The sequence below is a fragment of the Lissotriton helveticus genome, chromosome 7, assembly GCF_964261635.1.
Source record: "Lissotriton helveticus chromosome 7, aLisHel1.1, whole genome shotgun sequence".
Lineage (NCBI taxonomy): Eukaryota > Metazoa > Chordata > Amphibia > Caudata > Salamandridae > Lissotriton > Lissotriton helveticus.
The window spans coordinates 1,460,864,341-1,460,887,084 of NC_136068.1; the positions used below are offsets into that span (position 1 = coordinate 1,460,864,341).

The window sequence follows — 22,744 nt, forward strand, 5'->3', positions numbered from 1 at the left end:
TGTTGGCACAGTCGTTGATCCACTGTCTGAGGTTGCTGGTGGCGGTGTCGGTGGGGTCGGCGGGGGGCTCTAGGCGAGGGTGGTGGCTAGCTGGTCTTCAGTGACTTTGCTCCAGCAGCAGCGAGGCATCTGTTGGGTGCGGAGTGTGTGGTGGGTTTCTTGAAGGTAAAGTGGATGCAGCGATGGTCGGTCAAGTGGAGTTCAGTGGTGTGGTTGAAGGAGCCGTGGGAGCTTGCAGAGAAGATGGTGTCAAGCGTGTGGCTGGCGTAGTGGGAGGGTGTTGTGACGAGTTGTCTGAGTCCGAGGTTGACGAGGTTGTCGAGGTTGTCGATCAGGGTTGAGGAGTTGGAGTCATTGTTTTCGAGGTGGAAGTTCAGGTCCCCGAGGAGGATGTAGTCCGTGGAGGCGAGGGCGTGTGCGCTGACGAAGTCGGCGATGGAGTCGCTGAACTGTGGTCAGGGTCCGGGAGGTCTGTAAACGAGGGTTTCTCTGAGAGTGGTGTTGGGGTCGGTGTGGATCTGGAAGTGTAGGTGTTCGGCAGTGCTGAGGGTGTTGTTGGTGTAAGTCGAGACTTTGAGAGTGTTCCTGTGGACGATGGTGATTCCTCCTCCTACTCCGTTGGTTCAGTCCTTGCGGGTGATCTTATAGCCTTCCGGGATGGCTATGGCGATGTCAGGTGCCGAGGAGGGGTACAGCAAGGTCTCCGTCAGGAAGGTGACGTCCAGGGTGATGGAGTCTAGTAGGTCCCAGAGTTCCATGGCGTGTTTGCGGGCAGAGTGGGTGTTGAGAAGGATGCATCTGAGGTGGTTGGATTCTTTGGTAGGTGAGATGGCGGGCCGGATGCTGGTGAAGCTGCAGTTCCGGCAGGAAAAGGGACCTTTGCTGCGCTTCGGCGTGACTAGGCAGCAGGTGCGTGATCTTCCGGCGTTGAGTGCGTGGAGGGTGCCAGAGTTGTAGCGGGGACGGGTGTCGTGGCATTCGCACGGGCCAGGGTTTCTAGCACTGGAAGCGGCCCAGGCGCGGACGGGCGCAGATGGGGTTGCCTTAGGCGCGTCTTAGGAGGGCCAGCAGCGTAACCGCGCAGCGGCCGGCATATGTAAGGGAGGGACGATCGGCTGGGAGGCGGGAGAGGGGTGGGACGCAGGATGGGAAGAGGAAGAAACTGCAGGAAGTAGGCAGAGAATGCGGGCAGACAAATAACAGGCTTTACACACAGGTAGAATCCAATTGACGGGCCCAATAACAGAGCAGAACGATAAAAAAATAGATAAATACAGCTGACACAGGCAGGAGGCTCGAACCCTGACACGGAGGGCTGGCGGGCAGAAAGGCAGTGCAGATCGCTGCAGAGCTGTTGAGAGAGTGACGTCCGTAGACCAGGGTCTGTGGACCTAGATATCTTTGTTTGTGTTCTTATTTACATGAAGAAGAGATCTTATAGTTTGAAACAGTCTTCTCCAACAGTGGCTCTTGAGCTATTGATAGCCCTCTAGCTACCTGGAAGTAGCTATCCTGTATGTAGCCAACCCTACTAACCCAGAAGCTATTGCTTGGCTGAAATATTTTACCTATACCAAAATTGAGAGTGTGCCTTTGAGATGCAAATGTTTTTATTTTCAGAACTCATGAGCTAATATTTTACGGAAAATGGCTGCATTTCCAAAATGTATTTAAAGCTGATATTTGAGTGATAAATCGTGACATTGAGGAGCATTTGCTTTTTTATTTACAAATTGTATTTCCTTGGTAACAGAGGCATTGCAGTTCTGGTTGTTATGTATTACGCATGTAGAGGCATTTCATACTGACAAAGCCTTTTTTACATTACTGCTGACAACCACGCCTGATGCACTGAGGTGATCTCTGGCAGTAGACTGCAAAAAACCTGGCATATGGTGGCCCCTATTAGCATGCTAATAATGTTAGAAGCTCTCAATGAGTTTCATTGAACATAAGTAGCTCTTATTACAGAAAAGGTTGAAGACCCCTGGTTTGAGAGAATGTCTTTTTGACCTTTAATAGACTTCCCTTTCTAATACATTAATAAAATAACTTGAAGACCCTTGGTTCATTTAATCAAAAACTACGAAAAGAGAACTATGTAGAGTAGTGTTTGGGCCAGCCCTGTCAAGCCATTGCCTTTCCTGCTTGTTTCTTGTTAGGCATGGCTTGGATGGCTTGCCCCTCAAGGCAGATGTATGGATGTATAGATGTAGATGTATACCTTGTGATCGTGGCTTTATGGTACGTTTTTGGTGTTCAGCCATTAAATAGTTTGTTACTGTGACTACAGTTATTACAGTCCTTGGAAACAGATAGTGTTTTTTGCACTGTAGTGTTATCTTACTCCTGCTGACTGTGCACTCTCACACAAGGGACTGAGCTTTAAGTAATCATTCGCCCATTCCTCACTTAAGCCAATTGCTCCAGTTTAGCATTAGGAGAAGGAAGTAAGCCCCTGGGATTACTGCTCCTAGCTCTTTTCTGTACCTGACGCACAGCGCTTTGATCCAGCACAACCTCACAATCGAGGAAATGAAGAAAGGACGATAGATCTTTTCATCCTCATCCTTGTTCAGTTTTGATACTGGAAGAGGTGTACCCTTTATGTTATTCTTAATTTCCTTTACAATTCACCTCGAAATGAATGAGTTTAGTCTCTGTGGTATCTCTCGTGCAGCATTCTTGGAATTTTGATATACTAATATCAGCTCCTACAGCACTACCTTTTTCTTCATTCAGCTTCTATCTCTCACTTGTCTGTATCGTACTGTGATTTCACACTCATCAGCAAATCAGAACACTCATACTACACAGGCACTGCACACTATTCTCCTTGGAATCATTCAAACTCACATTACCTCCTAATTTGCCTTTCACCCAGATGGCACTGTACAATTGGCATGCATAAGGCTAAGACTTAGGGACAGATCTACCATTTACATTTGCAGCGCAGTGCAGTAGCCAAAAATGCTGTGCTGCAGGAATATGGAACTCTCCTCCCCTCTCCCTAGCGCCAGCTCTGAAATCATCAGTCGTGCGCAACAGAGAAACCTTTGTGCTATGGTGTAAGGGTGTCTCCGTAAGTCTAGCATAGTGTGGCCTTCTAGCTGTATCCTGTTTCCCTCTTTGTATGTATGCTGTAGAGTGCAGCACATGTACAAAGTTGGAGAAAAAGGAGAAATTAAGGCATACCTCCTTCCTTGCGCCTACTTCAAAAGGGCACAGTTTTCTGATGCTAAACACTGTCTACTTTATTTAGTAAATAGGGTTTAGCGTCAGAAACCTTGGATGGTTGCATGGGTCGCCCATACACCACTCATGGTACACCCCCTTGGCCAGGGCCGGACTGGGAACCAAAACCGGCCCCGGCAAAGTGTTCGTCTGGCTACCGGGGGGAGGTCTGAACTCTTTGCCAGGCCGGTTTTCGGCCGATTTTGTTGCAGGCCCGATTTTGCAGCTATGCTGCATAAACGGCCCTGTAACAAAAACGGCCCACAGGGGCCCAACACCGGCCCCCACCCTTGCGGCGCACCGGGGGATTGCCCGGTGCCCGCAACGGCCAGTCCGGGCCTGCCCTTGGCTCGAAGTAATGCAAAGCAGAGCTATGCACTGCTTTGCGGTACTTTCACATTTATTTCCAGTCCCAAACACATTTAGCACTGTAAAGTAAATTGGAAAAAAAGATTTTGCGCCGATGTGCGTTACTTTTATGATGCAAACAAGGCATAAAAACCTAGTAACTCTCCCCCTTAGTGTCATTTTATATAGGGTGGCCAATGTCAGGTCCAGCAAGGTCCTCCCATGTACAATCTATCTAGCAAAACAGCAGTCCCCCACCATCATAGAGGCAACGTTGAGTGCCTCCACAGCTTCCACCACCAGTGATATTGTCTCCATTGGGTGGTATGTGTTCTCTTTGTTTTCTATTTTGCAGTCATTTGCTGCTGTGTTAAGGTCTTCCCTCTTTGATTGTGTCTTTTCAGACGTCCCTCCAGCAGCGTTCCTTGCTACGTGAATTCATCTCCACTCCTCCATGCCATATTTGTAGAAAGTCCAGGACACACAAGGAGCTCTCTCAACCAGTCTTCGAAGATCACATCCTGGTAAACAAAGCTTTTCTGCACAGCCATAATTGTTGGTAGGCTACCTCCTATAGAAGGGCTTCTTCTAATGGACAATGTGTAATAACATATAGCCAGTGTACACTGGGAAATGTTCTTTTAGCAGTTGCATTCTACCTCAGCTAAATTCTAGTCTAGTCTCTGAAACTATAGACCTCAAGAACTTGACTTGTTGAAGTGTTAGGGTCATATTCACAACAGAGTAGCAGAGTGTAGTGTTACACCACAATTGGTAACGCTGCACTCCAACATTCTGAAAAAGCAGGGATGTGCCGAATTTACAATATTATGACACACCCATGCGTTTTCCCTAGCTCTGGTGCTAAATTTAGCTGCCTAGCGCCAGCTCAGGCACCCTTGCCCCATAGTTCAAGGGTGGGTACCTGCGTTGCAGGGAATGATTGTTCCTGTGCAGGAATGTGTCCCCTTCCTGCTCATGAACAATCACTAATGCGATTTGTAACTTCTATGTGTGCTGTAGAATGCAGCACATGTAGAAGCTGTAACTCATCATTATTTAATGATTGTTTTTGTGCAGTAAGGGACACCTTGCTGCACATGAACGATCACTGGCTGCTAGTTGCTCTTTCTATGCACATAGGAACAGCAAAAACTAAGAGAAAATAATAATTTCCACTATTTGCGCCAGTTTAAGACCAGGTTTTCCCTGGTCTTATTTTTTGCACTGCCCCATATTTACAGTAGCCTTGTAAATAGGGGGCAGTGTTAAAAAGCAATGGGTGTTGCGGTAGAACCCATTGCCTGTCCCTTTCACACTAAGTACTGTGGGAATAGGGGCACTATTTACAAGGCAACTTTAAACCACGTTAGGTGGCTTAACGCCGCCTTGTAAATAAGGCGAAGGGGTTATCGGCACCAGAACTTCAAACAAAAGTGACGTTCTGGTGGCAATAACTCCTTGTAAATATGCCCCTTAGTTTTCATCCTGGCCTGGATCTTCTTCTTCCTCTCCATTCTCGCCAGATGAAAGAGAGCTGCCTCCCATCCATGGACCTCCTCTGTTGCCACTCTAATGACATCAGGAGTCCCAGTACTGACGGAAAATTAAATGCCTATATGCAGACCACCTGTACAGTTGCACTGGTTTGTAAGGTGCGGTAGAAGTACTCCTGCCTCATAACTATTAACCAAGCACGATTTCTGCAAATCCCTACAAACAGCCCCTTCGTGCAGTGTTATCCTGCACAACACAAATACCTGGCCACGGTGCTGCCTTCAAGGCTGTTGGTATATCTCGCTCATTTTTTTCTCAGTTAAACCTGCAGAATTCAGGCTGGATTATTCACCTGGGTAGCTTCTTGGGCATTCCAATGTTTGTCTTTCCATTTCACCCTGGGTAGTCTAGAACATTCTACCCTCAATTACTGGAATATTGTAATAGTCTTAAAGCGCTTCACCCTCAGGCTATACCAGCTCTTAAAGGCCATTTCCCTCTTTATAGGACCTCACCTGTGGCTCTGGCCTATAACCAGAGTTTAAGGCCTTTAACAAACAGTAGAGCCCTTGGTGGCAAGATATAGGACTTTATTATGTAACAGATTCGACCCTACACTAGAAGATCATAAGTAGACAGCATGTTTTTCATGAGTGCATAAACCCAGGAGGTAAAACATACTTGCAGATAAACGGTTACCGCATCTTGGGCCTCATTTATGAGAAATGATGCATTGCTTCCCAGTGCGCACTCCTTGCGACATACCTGATGCGTCATATTTAATGTATGACGCATCATGTCGCAAGGAGTGTCAGATACGACAGTACTACTGACGTATCTGTAAGCGCATAAAGTGGCGCATTGCTGGAGTGTGTCACAAAAGTAACGCAACTCCAGCAATGCATCCTTTCACATGGGGCAAGTCCCATGTGAAAGGGCCTGCGTCAGTCTTACGCCTGCTGTGAGGCAGGCGCAAGATTTTGATGCAACGGCGGCCTAGAAGTGAAGCAGTGAATTCTCATAGATTTCACTGCGTCACTTCTACGAGGCTTTTTGCGGGGGGAAGGCCCCCCTGCATACATTATACCTAATGCAGGAATAATGTAGCACAGTGGTTTACAAAGTTACGCATCTGCTTAGATGCGTCACTTTGTAAATAGTGCGGAACAGTAGGCATGTTTTACGCCGTCGATGCGTCACTAAAAGTGATGTATCGGGAGCGCAAAACTGACGCAAGTCCTCATAAATGAGGCCCCTTGTGTTTTCTCTCCTGGAGTATTACCTATCCATTCTGAGTTCCATAGGTCAGATGAGGGATACAATTTGGCTTTTATTTGGCACACAGTAAAGCCAGGTTATGCTCATTTAAAACTATAGAATATGAAATGTGGACTTTTTTGACCAGAAAAACGTTACTCTGTATTCTTTGGTGGCATTTGCATGGGGAAAAATCAAAGGTCATAGTAGGAATCGGAATGTCAAATTGGGCATAAGCATCTATTGTCCCTGATTTGACATTAAACAACGTCCTTGAAAGGATGTATGGGGAAGGTACAGTTAGAAGTGCCTCATTGATATGACAACTCAAAAAGCAGACTATATTATCCAGATAGGGAAGCCAAGATTGTGATGACTTCAAAATGCAAGGTGTGACAATTTAATTTCCTCTTACTTAGCCGTCTGAAACTTATACAGCCTTCTCCTTGCTTCTAACACATGCTCCCTTGCTTTCTAAACATTGTCACTTGCTTCAGATACGTTTCCTTGCTTTTTATATATCGTTAATAAACAAAAAACTTTGCCAAGCAGGTGCATTAAACATGACACCGATTTGCCTTCAGTAGAGCCACCACAAGAAGGCTGCGGTGAAGGGACAGGGCTCCATGACTGCCTGGTGAGTATCTCTAAATATGGCGTACCATGTTCTCCCAGGGTAGCATAGGATGTCCCACCACTGATCTGGCCTGCCAGTGTGCTGCATGACAAACTACAAATGAGACCCACAGAAGGCATTTTCCTATCAAGACTCACTTTCAGGTCCTTTACTTTTTCAATGGATTGCAGAATCTCCCTGGGGTTTCCCAACCTAGATACAGTGTATTGTCCCTTCTACAACAGAATTGCCTCAGTTTTACCAGTGATTAGCTGGAGTTTGCAACTTACTGTTGAGATTTGCATATCATTGGAATTTTCACACAAAACCCTCACAAGTTGGGAGATTGAGAGATTCCATACACATTAGCCATCACAGTGACCAGTGGCCACCCTTCAGACGTCCTACACTTGAAAGTTGATTTTTGTTTTCCAATGTGTTATTGCTCCTGAGACACCACCAGTGAGAATTGGTAAATTATTCTTCAATATTATGAAAACTAAGTAGACCATCTTGACAATTCCCTTTGGTAGCCGTGGCTGAGGTTGAGTGGTAACATTTAAATCTGGATAAAATACAAAGCAATCCATGATATGTGAAATATCTGGAATTTGTCCAGTCTCTGTCAGTCATAGAATCTATAAAAATATAGTAGATCAGCTGAGATGTCATATTTTATCTTTGATGATGATAGCAAAATGCTGGATTCCTGCCTAGGCCAGGTGTACCAGCTTCAGACAAGACAGGGTCGTCTGGAAATACAGATATTTGTTTTGTTCAACATATTAGCTATGTGGCAATATCACTTGCTTACTTACTGGTATACGTTATTAGCCTCTTTTATGTTTTTTTTTGCCATAGGGCTGCGCAGCAGGCCTTGCTGATGTGCTGCCCTATGGCAAAAGAAAAGGGCAGGAATGTGACTGTTGTGCACCAAATCAGGCGCCTTTGCACCATCATGCATGGGTGCCTGCATTGAGGGATGATTATTTTTAAAACATTCACAAGGCTTCTTCCTCTTTCTAAGAGAAAAAGCGAGGAGAAATAAAGATATTTATCCTTTTTATGCTCCCTCCCGCCTCCCCTGGTCAGGTGTACGTTTTTGGAAGCCCTCAGACTTACGATATCTCGTAAATCTGGGGCAGTGTCAAAAAGCCATGGATGTTGCAGAGACTATTCCCATGAGGCACAGGGTTAGACTGATTTACATATGGCCATGTCTGACTTGGGGTGGCGGAGTGAGCTAAAGAATGTTGATGGATTACATCCAGATCAGTTGACTGGGGGTGAGTGCTTGCAATGTTTAACACTCCGTCCATCATCCCCTTTGGTTTTGAATGGTCGCCCGAAGTTGGCAGGGTGTGCCCAGACGTGGGTCCCTTGCTCACTGTGCCACTGGATTCAAGCTAGCCTGGCTGATGACGGCTGATTAGCCAGAAACCGGTCCCAGGATTCTTGTTTCCGGTACAGGGAATATATGGCTTGGTAGTTCAGGCTGGACTGTTCCCATGAAGCACAGGGTCAGACTAATTTGCATATGGCCATGTCTGAACTGGGGTGGCGGAGTGAGCTAAAGAATGATGATGGATTAAACCCGGATCAGTTGACTGGGGGTGAGTGCTTGCAATGTTCGACACTCCGTCAATCATCCCCTTTGGTTTTGCTTTGTTGCTGAGAACACCCTCAGCCACACCAATGGAACACCCCTTTCATGCAATTTTCTGCATGAAAGGGGCACATATTTATAAGGCCATGAAAAGCCATGCAACATGGCTTTACGTGGCCTTATAAATATGCCATTGGCGCCACTGGAACGTCAAAAAAGTGACGTCCGGTGGTGCAAAATTGCCAGTAGTCTACTTCTAAAAACATCTATGCTGAGCCTCACTCTCATACGCACACACTCCCTGCACCCGTCAAAGGAAGACCTGAGGTGGCTCATTCTCCTATATTGAACACAAGATATGGAATGACCTCCCTCAATACATCAATGCCTCCTCCTCATTCCTTGAGATCCACAAGAATCTGAAGACCTGGCTCTTTGTATGAGCACCTTGGGGACCACACACCTACAGACCTGCCAAAGCACCTACATACTCTCTTGAGTGTTTAGTGCTCTACCCAAATCAACATAACACAACAAATCAATCAAAAAGCGGGAAGTGGTTGAATTTTCCCCTTTCCGGTCTTATCAGGTGTCATTTTTTTGCCAAGACTGAACATATTCCCGCTTATCCAATTTGTTTCCACTATGTTTGTAATACTTTTCAAATAATAAAACAGTGCTTTTGTTAAGAGAGGTTGGAGAACATGCACAGACGCTACTCAGTCTTTCAATGATTTGTCATTTACTAGAGAGTTACCTTTATAGAAACACACAGTCTCTTGTAGCTGCTGCAATTGTGTTGACTCCTGTATTTTCATGCTCTCTTGCGTAACGCCTACAAATACATAATTTACATGCACATCTTTTAAAAAATTGGGATTGTCAAGATAAAGAAGTGCTGTGTATCAGAGTTAATTTCCAATAACATGGGATTGCATGGATGCTGACCTAGTAAGTGGGAATTATCAGAACCAAACGTTTTATCCTCACTAATTGAAATTTTAATTTGTAAAAAGTAAACAACATTTTATAACTCGTGCATCTTGTCTCTATTTAGTTAATATTTTAAGTGTAATTTTATGTAATTTTTATTCAAAGTACTTGAATATAACTATGTATGGTGCATTTGAGTAACTCATGAACAAATCAAATACACCACTTTCATAATAACAATTTAAGCTGACCTCGTGTTGTAACCTCTTGGCCATTGCAACTTTTCAGAATTAAATTTCCAGTGATGAGCAACAAAAACGTGAACTCTGCAAGAAATCTTGCTGTACTGAGGGTCATCCAACTCTATTATCACTGGTGTAGTCATCTCTGCACAGTGGAATCACAAAAAGTGATAACACTCACTACAATATAAATTAACCCTTTAATATTTTGAAGTCAGACTTACTTCCTTAGAATCTTAAATCATTTTAGAGTGTAGATCAATTGCACTATAAAACTCAATGAACAGTATTTCCTCGTTGTCTCTTATGCAAGAATCACAGTTTCCAAAGGTGCCACATTTAAACTAAAGTGCTGGTGCTGAACACAATTAGGATGTGTGGGGAGGGGCGTGTGTAAGAGGTAGGGATGTACCTCAATGTGTCCAGTGTCCTTTTGACCACCACCGTAATACAAACCTCACGGGCAGTGTTTGTGCCGGATCCTCGTACACTTCCGCTCTGGGCTGTAAGGCCGTGGTTGTGTAGTTTTAAAATGTTGTCTTGTTCTCCTGTCTTAAAAAGCCCTAATGGGCTTTCAACCATGGCGGATTGTGTCCTTCACTGGCATCACTCTTCCCTTCAAACCCCTCTGCAGCACTCACAAACCCCGTTCTGAACAAATAAAAAATTGTAAATTAGGACCTGATGCACAAAGAGCCTCCGCACTCGTGACGGAGCGCTCGCAGTGGTGGTGAAGTCTCCACACTTGGACGGAATGTCCGGACTGAGAATTCTCATTGCAGAGATTCCGCCCCAAGTGCGGAGACTCCCCCGACTACTGTGATGCCTCTGCCACAAGTGATGGAGACTCCCCCATGACTGCGGTGCCTCCGCCACGAGTGAGAAGACTCCCCCATGACTGCGGTGCCTCCCCCTCAAGTGCAGAGACTCTCCTACGACTGCGGTGCCTCCGCCTCATGTGCGGAGATTTCCCCATGACTGCGGTGCCTCCGCCTCAAGTGCAGAGACTCTCCTACGACTGCGGTGCCTCCGCCTCATGTGCGGAGATTTCCCCATGACTGCGGTGCCTCCGCCCAAGTGCGGAGACTCCCCCGACTACTGTTATGCCTCTGCCCCAAGTGATGGAGACTCCCCCACGACTGCGGTGCCTCCGCCACGAGTGAGAAGACTCCCCCATGACTGCAGTGCCTCTGCCTCAAGTGCAGAGACTCCCCCACGACTGCGTTGCCTCCGCCTCAAGTGCGGAGACTCCCCCATGACTGCTTTGCCTCCGCCCCAAGATGCGGAGACTCCCCCACGACTGCAGTGCCTCCGCCCCAAGTGCAAAGACTCCCCCACAACCATGGGGCCCTCAACACGAGTGCGGAGGCCCTTTGTGACTCAGACCCTCGGAGTACAAAGACAGTGTGATGCGAAATACGTGTCTGGGCATCATAGGACGTTTCTGATTATTTAATTCAACAAAAGAGAGGGGGGACCAAGGAGCCAATAAAGGTCCAGTGTCCATGCTCCTAAACCAAATCTGTTCACAAAAAGAGGACAAAGTTCCTATACCAGGGTGCAAAAGTCACCCACGTATCTGAGTGCAAATAGTCACCCATACATTAAAAACAGGGAAGAATGGGGAAAAGTAATCCTAGGTAAAAAATACCCTGATGGGAGAGGGAAAGACATACTACATCCTCTGCTGCCCTCACACACCCCGGAGGATGTCATGCTTCATCATCGGGCAATTTTGCTCCTCGTAGGGCCGGCGCTGCAATTCCCCACGGGTCCCCGAAGGGTCACTTTATCGGAGATCTTTTAGAGGATTAGCCGGATGTTGCATGCAGGTGTGTGGGGAAGGGTAAGGGAGGGTAAATCAATTACGTGCAAACATGATAGTGTGATAAAATCAAGGGTATGGAAGCAGCGACAAGATTGTCTAGGTAACCCTTGGCAGTTAAAAGTACTGCTTAAAAATGACTGACCCCACAAGGCCCACTATGCCTGGGTGTCACTAGTCAAGGTCAACATGTTTCGCGCCTCTATCGCCCGTAGGTCATTGGCGCTTCGTCAGGACCAAAAACAAAGTGAAGTGCACGTGAGTAAAATACATAAAAGTTAAAATGAGAACCCTCTTATCTCATCCAGGGCGGATCAGGAGACCTGTGTCCCCACTATGTGGTTGTAGCTGTTACATTGAAGCTGCTCCTGGATGATACGTAATCAGGATCCCAAATTATGTAGAGCAGTTCCTCTTTCACTTTCACCACAAAATAAAATAGAAATATGACTAACATAACGAGGGGACTGATGATCCTCCATGTGGCCTGCCAGAATATATTAGGTTTGTGACCAATCATGAATTTGATGTCATCATTAAATCTGTCTATTCCATAAATGTAGACAACTCCGACCATTTCACAAAAAGCAATGATAAGTAAGGGGATGGATCCAGCAAAATTGTCAAACAAGGCCAGCCAATAGTTTCCGGAATTTAGCACAAAAATCAATGCTATCAAGAATGATACTGCACAGATTGTTCAGGTACAAGAAGCTTCACAAAGTATTTTGCCCCTTAATATTCTGCTACCAACGCGTTTCGGGCTTGTCCGCCCCTCTTCATGGGCAGTCTGTGTTTAAATAACAGCCAAAAGTTTACTTTTCCCCATTCTTCCCTGTTTTTAATGTATGGGTGACTATTTGCACTCAGATACGTGGGTGACTTTTGCACCCTGGTATAGGAACTTTGTCCTCTTTTTGTGAACACGTTTCTGATTATCTCATTATTGAGATGCAGTTAACATTGAGGAGGCCAAGTAAAACAAGACGACAAATGATACTTTTTGGATTAAAATTAGCAGGTGTATCTTTTTAGGAGTGTATTTTAAAAGACAGGTAGATGTATAAGATTAAAGACGTGTTTAAACTATGGCAAGTTGCAATGTGCAGGAGTATGCCAGACCAATATCATTGTAGCTTGTGTGAATCATAGTGAAGTAAGAAGAACAATTATTGAAGAAAACTTTAGAAGGAAATGAAGCAATGCAAAATACATCCAGGGAATGTAGAAATGTAATTGTCCAACACAAAAGAGGCACTCAGAAATCACAATGCTCCCTTTTAAACTTGTAAAAATCGTGGTTGTTCTAAATGTGTACACAAAAGACTTACACTGAGTTACGAAGATGACGACTCCAAGTGCAATGATCAAAACGATGAGTACGGACACAGTGCTGGTTATTATCTTCCAGATGAGAAGATTTCTTTCAAGTAATTTTATGTCTGTGAAGATAATCATATGGCATCAGTAACATCTTCCTGACACACAGTTTCTTCAAAGAGTCTCTGAAGGGCACGCTTAAACTAGAGGGCAGCAGCAAGCTCTTGTAGTCCCCTGAAACACTTAACCGGGCACACTTCAGCATCATTAGCATCAAATCCCTCAAACTCCATCTGGCATGCGGGCTCGCCCTTGTGTGTGTCTGTCTATCATCTTAGATTGTCCTTTTACTGTCCTTCTGTATACTTAGAATGAGATACAACGGTCCCACCCTGTACGAGTCAATGCCAAGGACACATCCGCTGCCCAATTCTTTTCTTGTGCACTCTTTCCCCTTTAGGCAGGCAAAGATGTTTAGGATTAAGGATAGGCCAGCATATTGGAACCATTCCATCACATGTTTCCAATGTAAGGGGCCAGGCCGATGCAGACATATAAATAAGAACCGAATAGGTTTTCATCCTAAAGCTCACTTCTTATCTTAAATCGGGGCAATATCAAAAAATGGAATAAGGTGGGTCAGTGATTTCGGGGTTGGGTTTGGAATGTTCATGCAGCCCAATAACTCATATGAAATGGTGTGAGTTAGAAATAATGAGTGCTGATTATGTACATTCTCAAAACATACTCACTAATTTAGAAAGGCATTTTCAAAATAATGACCTTAATATAAAGAAAAACGTTTAGTCCAAACAAAAACTGCTTAAGAATAACTACAATGTAATCTAAGTACATATATTTGTTAGTATCTTCAACATTTTAGAAATCATACATTCACCCTTATTGTGTCTGGCTTCAACATTAGTAAGGGGCTTACAGGTAGATTCATCAACGAAAAATCGGCTCGCAAAGGGCCAGATTCTCAGAATCTGGCCCTTTGCGAGTGCACTTGCGGGGACACTGAAACGCCGAGGGCTTACCGGCGTCTTCCCACGTGTGCTGGAGAGTTTTGCAGTAGCCGCCCCCTGATTTCAACCTACAGCTAGCCGCACCCGCTTCGCGGGTGCCGCGTCGTAGATTGGGGAAGTAAGGCTGTTGGGAGCACGTTTGCTCACAGCCCCTTGGAAGGACATCAGGGAGCAGGGTCGCGCTCTGTTCATCAGCGCTGCCGGTGACGCCGCGGGGACTCAACTAACCAGGAGTCCCTGCGCCACGGCACACCTGCAGACTGATTGCCCCTCCCACCACTCGCTCTGGAGGAGAAAAGGAAGCAGATTCCCTCAGTTCAGCGGGACACTGAAACGCCGAGGGCTTACCGGCGTCTTCCCACGTGTGCTGGAGAGTTTTGCAGTAGCCGCCCCCTGATTTCAACCTACAGCTAGCCGCACCCGCTTCGCGGGTGCCGCGTCGTAGATTGGGGAAGTAAGGCTGTTGGGAGCACGTTTGCTCACAGCCCCTTGGAAGGACATCAGGGAGCAGGGTCGCGCTCTGTTCATCAGCGCTGCCGGTGACGCCGCGGGGACTCAACTAACCAGGAGTCCCTGCGCCACGGCACACCTGCAGACTGATTGCCCCTCCCACCACTCGCTTCACGCCCCCATAAAGGAACGCCCAGCCCCCGCTGTGCGGGAGCACGCGGGAGTATCGCGGGAGAAGCCCGGGACAAGGGCGGGACCATCTTAGGCCATCAGGGGCCAGAAGAGGCCGGGCCGGGCCACATCTCTTGGCTCCGAAAAGTGGACACTAAACTAACGGGAGAATGGCTTCAGGTACCCGTTCTAGTAAGATAAAGAAACCTGCGGGAGACGTTGTCATAGGTACTATGGACCAATTTATAACCCGAGCTGTTTCAATAGTAGAAAAGGAGATAACCCTAGCTGAACGAAGATTATCCTGGGACTCTGTGGGCACGCCCAACAAGCGTTCATCTTTAGGCGCCATTGCCCTAGCACCTAGCCCTGCGCATGCTACTCCAACCTCATTGGTGATAATTGATTCCTCATTCATTGATGAGAGATTAAGCCGGATTAGGGCAAGTTTAGAAAGGGTGACCACTACCGCACCAAGCATAGTTCTAGACCCAACACTCCATATTCCACCTGTCCCAACTGACCTCTCGCTGGGGGAACAATCTTTGGATTCCAACTCTGTAACCCTCATAGCTCCTAGTCCCCCCAAATTGCTTAGCGAGGCTTGCGAGGCCCCAAACACACCATCCTCAGTTGTACGCACTGTAGTTAGTACTCCCAGAGTAGTGGTTCAGCAAAATACACCTGTAGGGAAGGCAGCTTTAGGTCTAGTCCAACAAAAAAAGAGAAAGCGTCTTGCAAGCCCCAGTAGGGGGGGCTCCCAAAAACCACATAGGAAAGTTAAGAGGCACACTATGCCTAAAGGGGGTATCGGCACAAATCAAGTCCCACATCAAAAATCACTTACGACCTATAATAGAGCTTCCGCGTTGGAGGGCACTCTTGGTCCGTCGGCTTCTCTAGATACCAGCATTCTTCCTCAGGTCGAGCGCTTAATTAAGTCTGTGGTGCTGCCCCTCGTTGATAAGATCGATAGCCTCACACGTAAACTAGCTACATTTGAACAGTCAATGTTGGACAACTTTTATGCTGTGAAATCCTTAGTCAAATTTCACGCCAAGGCTCAGGTTGAAGAAAATGGAGGGTTAACAAGTGGTGCTGTCTCCATAGCTCCCTCTGTCCCTAGAGTCCATCCTGAGTCTGCACCTTGCCAAAAGACGCCTGTTCCGGTAACGGTAATGGTTTCCCAATCGCAGCATTCTAATAGTGGAACCACACATGTACCACTAACCCTTAACCCTGTGCCTAGTTTGGCCCGTGCAAGGAACAAATCTAGCACCCAAGCCCCTAAGGCTTTTAAGGTCAACTCTGTTTCAAACACCAAGTCCTTAGTGCCAACTGCCAAGGCAGCAGGAAACATATCGATTACAACAAAGGGTGACACAACACCATCCCTTCCCATTCCCGCTAATAAGGTTGTATCCAACCCCCCAGCAAAAATTGTAGCTAAATCCCCGGTTAAAGATAGGGCAAGAAGGCAAACCCCTAATGCTAGTCTCCCCCCTGGTTGCAAGCCCTATGTGGTGATTCTAACGGGGGTTCCTGAGCTTGAAGAGGGTTCTAGTGAGTTGTATTCTGACCCTAAACATAAAACGCTCTCCTGGCTCAAAGCAAATAGACCCCTCCCAGGGCATATTGATGGTAGAATAGCCTTTGTCCGACGTGTGGGATGGATTGGAAATAGACGTAAGAATCTAACGGGGGACTGCGTGCTGATCAATTTTAACGATCCCAGAGCAGCAGGTATGATTTGCAGTCAGCAGTCGCAGTACAACTTCTGCGACATCCAAACTAGGGACTTGGGGTACTTCTATCACCCCCCTCCCCTAATGGGGTATAAGAAATTTTCGCAAGACGGGGGTAGAGGTGCATGGTTCCCGCATAACCCAACCTTGGATGCCAGAGCAAGGGCGTGGACACCTATCCAAGCAGCCCCATCCCAGGGTTGGGGTTGGTGACTTGGTGATATAGTAGTAACCAATACCCCCCTGCTTAGGGTTAATACACCACACATAGCTAGGCGGGCAACCTTGATTAATGTTTCTGTACCCCAACCCTCGCTCACCCCAATTATGCCTTCCTTCTCAGGCGATTGGTCTGAGACTATCGAGTTAGTGGACGGAGTTCAAACTCTGGCCATACAGGGTAGGGAAGTAGGTTGCGGTGAACCTTTGCATCATGCAATCCTGAAAGCTATCAGCTGGAATGTGGCAGGCCTAAATAATAAGTTGGATGCCCCGGACTGGGTGGCGCTTATTGAGCCCCACTCAGTCTGTGCATTTCAAGAGACGTGGTGCGTGGAACCAAGGCACAGAGTGGGTTATGCCACCTTCTTTGTCCCGGCAGGCATCCCAGCATCAGGTAGAGGTCGCCCTTATGGAGGTCTCTTAATTTGGGTAAATATTTCTTTAGGATGGAGAGTATATCATCATCCCCAAAAATCCCCAGATTTGATGCGCTTAACTATAACATGCCCAAGGAAAGCCGAAAAACTGGAGATTATTAATATCTATACACGTGGGGCTTCTGGGAGAGCATTGTCACCAACTCTTTCTGCTTTGGAGATAGCCCTAGGTGAGTGCAGTGGAGACTCGTTAATTATGGTCATGGGAGATTTCAATTGTACTTTCGAGCCTCTGTTGCCAGATGAATCTCTGGATCTGTATGACGAAGATTCAAGGAGAGGCGTCCCGTCATTAGACCTTCCAATCATAAATAGATGGACGCCCAGAATTATTCAGCTGAACTCCCTTACACTTGAGTATGGCCTGAGAGCAGCCAATGGGAGAACACGCTCAGACCTAGCGGGGGAACATACATATAATAGGGTTGGGCACTCATCCAGGATAGATTACATCCTTCTAAATTTTTCTTTGTGGGCCCACATGAAGGACATGATAGTTCTACCCTCCCTGGACAGTGACCATAATGCACTTTCACTATCCCTAACACGCTGGTGGCGGGAGAGTCATTTAGCCAGCGGAGACCTTGATGTACCTAAGCCAATGCCTTTGGGAGGGGTGGTCCCCTCAAACTGCCTAAGACGATTAAAGTGGGACAAAGTTGCAATCGATGAAGAAAAACTTTCCTGCATTCGTGCTGTTGCCTCTGCGGCCTGTGCAATTTTGGAAAATGAGCCTGTCAGCCCAAACCATATTTCAGCAATGTTTAGCGAGGTTTCGACGTCAATTGGAGGCTTATTTAAGGCTAAAATAAAAAAGGGAAACAACAACCCTGATAAGCGTCATGGGAAATTTGGCTGGTATTCAAAAAAGTGTCGTGCTGGAAAGAGAGCACTAATATTGGCTGTAAAAAGTGGAGATGCTACCCTAATAGCCACTAAACGCAAGAGTTACAAAGCAGAGTTAAAGTTGGCAAGGAGAGATTGGGAAGACGCATTTTGGCAGGAACTTCGTGTTGCCAGTGGTGGAAAAAATGCAAGAGGCTTTTGGGACTTAATACGCAAGAAAAACAGACCCCTGGACACTGTCATCACTTGTAACATAACTGAGGATCTATGGTATTTACATTTTTCAAAATTGTACACAGCACCTGTAGCAGAAGTGATGGACTTCGCTCTACCTCAGATCTCTCGAGGTGATGGGAGTTACGAGGAAAGCCTGTTTACTAGGAAAGAAGCGGAAGGTGCAATAAAATCTCTTGTTCCGCGCAAAGCGGCTGGTCCCGATGGCCTTCCTGGTGACCTGCTTCGTATAGACTTGGGTAACTGGAGCATGCTAATCGCATCAGTTTTAAACGCTGCTATGGTGGGTGCACCCCTGCCCGCCTCATGGATGGCCGCGGAGGTGGTCCCTCTGCACAAGAAAGGCTCAAGAGAAGACCCAGCGAATTACAGGCCGATTAGCCTGATCGATTGTTCGCAGAAAGTAGCAGGCAAGGTCCTTTTAGCCAGAGTCCAGCAGTGGGCAGATGAAAACAAGATACTTTCAGATTTCCAGGCTGGGTTCCGAGCTGGCACGGGAACAATTGAACAAACATTAAGGCTACTTATGATTTATTGGAAGGTCGTCGTGATTGGGAAGGGTACCTTATATCTGGCCTTCATCGACCTCCGCACAGCCTTCGATTTGGTTCCCAGAAATAATTTATGGAAGGTTTTGTGTGACCTCGGCATGCCATCTTACTTGCTCCACCTGATTATGAGGTTCCACGAAAAAAACTATGCCCAAATTCGCTGGGGGCCGAATGGTGAAAAGACTTCAAGAATAGATGTGAACAGAGGTGTAAGACAGGGGTGCGTACTTGCACCAACACTCTTCTCGCTCTATGTGAATGGGGTGGTGGACTGCCTGACCGGGATACCAGCAGATGCACCCCGTCTGGCAGGTCGTTTAATTCCTACCCTGCTTTTTGCGGACGATACCTTACTTTTGTCAAAATCCCCGATGGGACTTCAGCAGCTTCTCTTTGGTTTTGATGCCTTTTGTAAGCAAAGAGGACTCTGTATTAACACTGATAAAACAAAGTATCTTATCCTGAATCCCCCGCAAAAACTTGGCCCTCCACCAACACTGGGGTCTGTTGCACTGGAAAGGACCAAGACGTTTGATTATCTGGGTATCCGGTTGGTGGACTCGATGAAATGGGACCACCACTTGACCAAAATGTTGCTAAGTTTGAAAAGAGTAACTGGGGCCCTGTTGAAAGAGCAGAGAGCAGCCTCTACAAAACCCATAGCAGCAGTAATGGATATTTACTCGGCCAGAGGAGTAAGTGCCGCTCTTTATGGGGCGGAACTCTGGGGGACGTCAAACATGAAAGACCTTACTCGAGCTGAGAACACCTTCTTGAGAAGTTTGATGTCCCTCGGCCCCTCTGTCCCCATCCTGCCGTTGCAATTGGATATGGGCTGTCGGGCGATTGAAGACCAAGCTAAGTTACGCCCTTTGCTTCTGTGGACCCGCATCTGGAGAGTTCCTGAGCTCTCAAGTTATGCGGATGGCCTGCGTGAGATAATTAAATCCACAGGCTGGACAAAAATAAAATGGTTAAGGGACATCAAAGCATTACTTGCCAATCTGGGCCTAGAAGAAGCATGGCATCAACAGACGGCTCCGCCCAAACTAGTGCTAAAACAACTCTACTGGAAATGGGTGGCAAATAAAAGAAACTCTTCTGTAACGATTTGTAAATCGTCTAGAAATTTCATGGAGTCTAAAGATGTCCCCATCAGAGAATTGTATTTAGACATTATCTCAGCCCCATGGGAAAGATCCTTGTATTTCAAATTTAGAATAGGTCTTCTCCCCTTAATGGAACTCACAAGCCACTGGAAAATTCCTTATCAGACTGCCCCGTGGTGCCCTTTCTGCCCACAGCGTTATGAATCTGTCCCTCATTTTTTATTCGAGTGTCCTGTCTATAAAGTTCCACGGACGAAATGGCTAAAACCCATGTGCCTTACACTGGGAACAAGACATTGTAATGTGGCACTAAGGATATTACTTTCAGACACTCGCTCATTTTATGCATGCGCCACCTCGAAGTATCTTGGGTGGGCATGGCGGATTCGGTCAAAAAGACTTAGACAAATTGTTTAATCATGTTTTTATTTTTTGGGTCTGCTTAATGAATATAACTTTTTTAGGTAATTTATACAATTTCTCCCCCAAAAAAAATTGCTGATTTCTATCATGCAAGGAGTCTTTTATACGTTTTATTCTTATTGCTTAAAATGAATTTTAAATGTATGTACGCTTTTTAAGATATTTTTTATGTCGAAATAAAGCCTTTTTGACTTGACTTGACTTGAGTGCAATTTTTGCATTTGGGATTCATCATCCCAAATGCAATAATCGCTGTTAAAGAGTTCGCATTTTTGCGAGGAATAGCATTTAAGGAATCTCTATTTTAGATTCCTTAAATGCAATTCAAGAAACATTTAAAAATTGCGATTTCGCAATTTTGGGCCGCTATTTACCGCGAAGTCAAACCTCGTGGTAAATAGCGGAAACTTAGAAAAATGCACTTAAGTGCATTTTTCTACGTTGTTTGTTACACACACACATGTCCTTGGGACATGTGTGTGTGTAACACCAGCATCCAATATCATTTCAGGGGTGCAACAGGGTGTCCTTTGGACACCCCTGCACCCTTGAAATCGCAAAATCAAAATGCAAATTGCTAATAGCGATTCGCACATTCATATGTCTTCCCATTCATTCCTATGGGCCTTTAGGCCCATAGGGATGAATGGGGAGTTATTCCTTATTTGCGATTAGCAATTGGCTAATCGCAAATAAGGAAGCTGTAGGACTCCCAAAAAAAACTGAGCTTTGTACATGAATCCCCTTTTGCGAGTCTGTAATAGCGATTCCTTAATAATCGCTATTACAGACTCGCAAAAGGGGACTTTGATGAATCTAGGGGATAGTCTTACTCCAGCTGTTTTTGGTTCGGTAATAGCACCCCTAGTAAATGCGATCCCTATAGGGTGCTCTTGTGACATTAACTCATCTCTGAGTTGGGAACCTTGCCACTGGTGATAATGCAGATCCCTATCAATCAATCAAGCATTTGTAGAGCGCACTAATCACCCTGAGGGTCTCAAGGCGCTGAGGGGGGGAGGGTGCAGCTACTGCTCGAACAACCAGGTCTTGAGACGTCTCCGGAAGGTCAGCAGGTCCTGGGTCTGTCCCAGATGGGTGGGGAGGGTGCTCCATGTCTTTGCGGCGAGGTAGGAAAAAGATCTGCCGCCAGTGGTCGTCCTGTGGATGTGTGGAGCGGTGACGAGGGCAAGGTTAGCGAAGCAGAGCTGGCTGTTCGGGGTGTAGAGGGTGAGTCGTTTGTTAAGGTATGCTGGGCCGGCGTTGTGGAGTGCTTTGTGAGCGTGGGTGAGGAGCTTGAAGGTGATCCTCTTGTTGACTGGGAGACAGTGCAGGTCTCTCAGGTGGGCTGTGATGTGGGTGTGGCGGGGAAAGTCGAGGATGAGGCATGCGGATGTGTTCTGTATGCGATGTATTCTTTTCTGGAGTTTGGCCGTTGTTCCTACGTAGAGAGCGTTGCTGTAGTCCAGTCTGCTGCTGACGAGGGCCTGGTGTGTCCGGCAGAGTGGGTGGGAGTCGTGATGAGCTGTTTGAGTCCGAGGTTGGCAAGCTTTTCTAGCGGGGCGATGGAGTTGCTGTCGTCGGCGTTCTCGAGGTGGAAATTTAAGTGTACGAGGCGGATGTAGTCTGTGGAAGCAAGAGCGTGTGTACTGACGATGTCGGTGATGGAGTCGCTGAACTGTGACCAGGGTCCGGGGGGGTCTGTAAATGAGGGTTCATCTGAGGGTGGTGTTGCGGTCGACGAGGATTTGGAAGTGCAGGTGTTGGGCAGAAGCAGCGAGATGCCAAACTATAGTATTAAACAATGTATAGCTGTGCCTGCTTTACATTAATAACATTGATGGTACAAGTCAGATCTCTTTTGTCTTGGAGCCACAAAAGTTGGAGAATTTAAAACTATCTCAGATGTAAAATTCTGAAGGGACTTATTTAATCTGGTTGACTACAAAATCATCATGAAAATGTGTTACTTCAACTTAGGTAGTTGGTTGCTAGATCAAGAATTTAGCAGTTTTCAAATAAATTAAGCATGTTTATCTTGAAACATTGATAGTAAAAATAAAATCAGGGCATGAAATCAAGCTTGCAATACATCACCAATGTACAGGATATCTGACGCTCAAATGTTTTGGAATAGTCAAGCACTTTCAGAAATATTTCAGGGTAAGCCATGTGTCAGTGAAATACGAGTCATACGAGTCATACTGCACCAACGTTTATCCCATTTTGAATCAATTACCCCGTTGTTTTTGTAACACCAACTAAAACAAAAATACAAACACTCGCTCTGGTTCAGTAATAAGCTATCCAGTCTAAAACATGAAAAACATTGTGCAGAAACACAGCTGGCGGCACTTGTGTAGGCAATTAACACCACTATTCAGATTGAAATTTCATTGAGGACAATAAGCAAATACTTTTTAAGATTATCATTGAACTGTCAATCTGCAAAAATCTAGCCAATCCTGCTCTTTACAAGTTTTGTGAACTTGTCAATTTTTAATGCTTAAAATAGAACTAATAGAACAAATTAGAGACTCTATTGCTAAGGATTCTGCAAAAATTAAAATGCAGTTGGACTCTTTAACAATCCATTTGTCACATTTCTGGAGCTTGGAGCAGACCATGCTTCTTCAATGACTCATGCAAA

The 22,744-nt window shown here is 46.0% G+C and overlaps 1 protein-coding gene across 1 annotated transcript in view; it reads right to left on the minus strand.

Moving 5' to 3' along the window:
• The window catches only part of LOC144767471 (CD209 antigen-like protein C), a 165,179-nt gene that overhangs the window by 120,749 nt on the left and 21,686 nt on the right, over positions 1-22,744 (minus strand). Inside the window, exons 2-3 of the mRNA XM_078650888.1 lie at positions 12,890-13,000; positions 9,316-9,393 (exon numbers count right to left, since the gene is read on the minus strand). Of these exons, the coding sequence (XP_078507014.1) occupies positions 9,316-9,393; positions 12,890-13,000 (189 nt within the window). The remainder of the gene's footprint in view (positions 1-9,315; positions 9,394-12,889; positions 13,001-22,744) is intronic.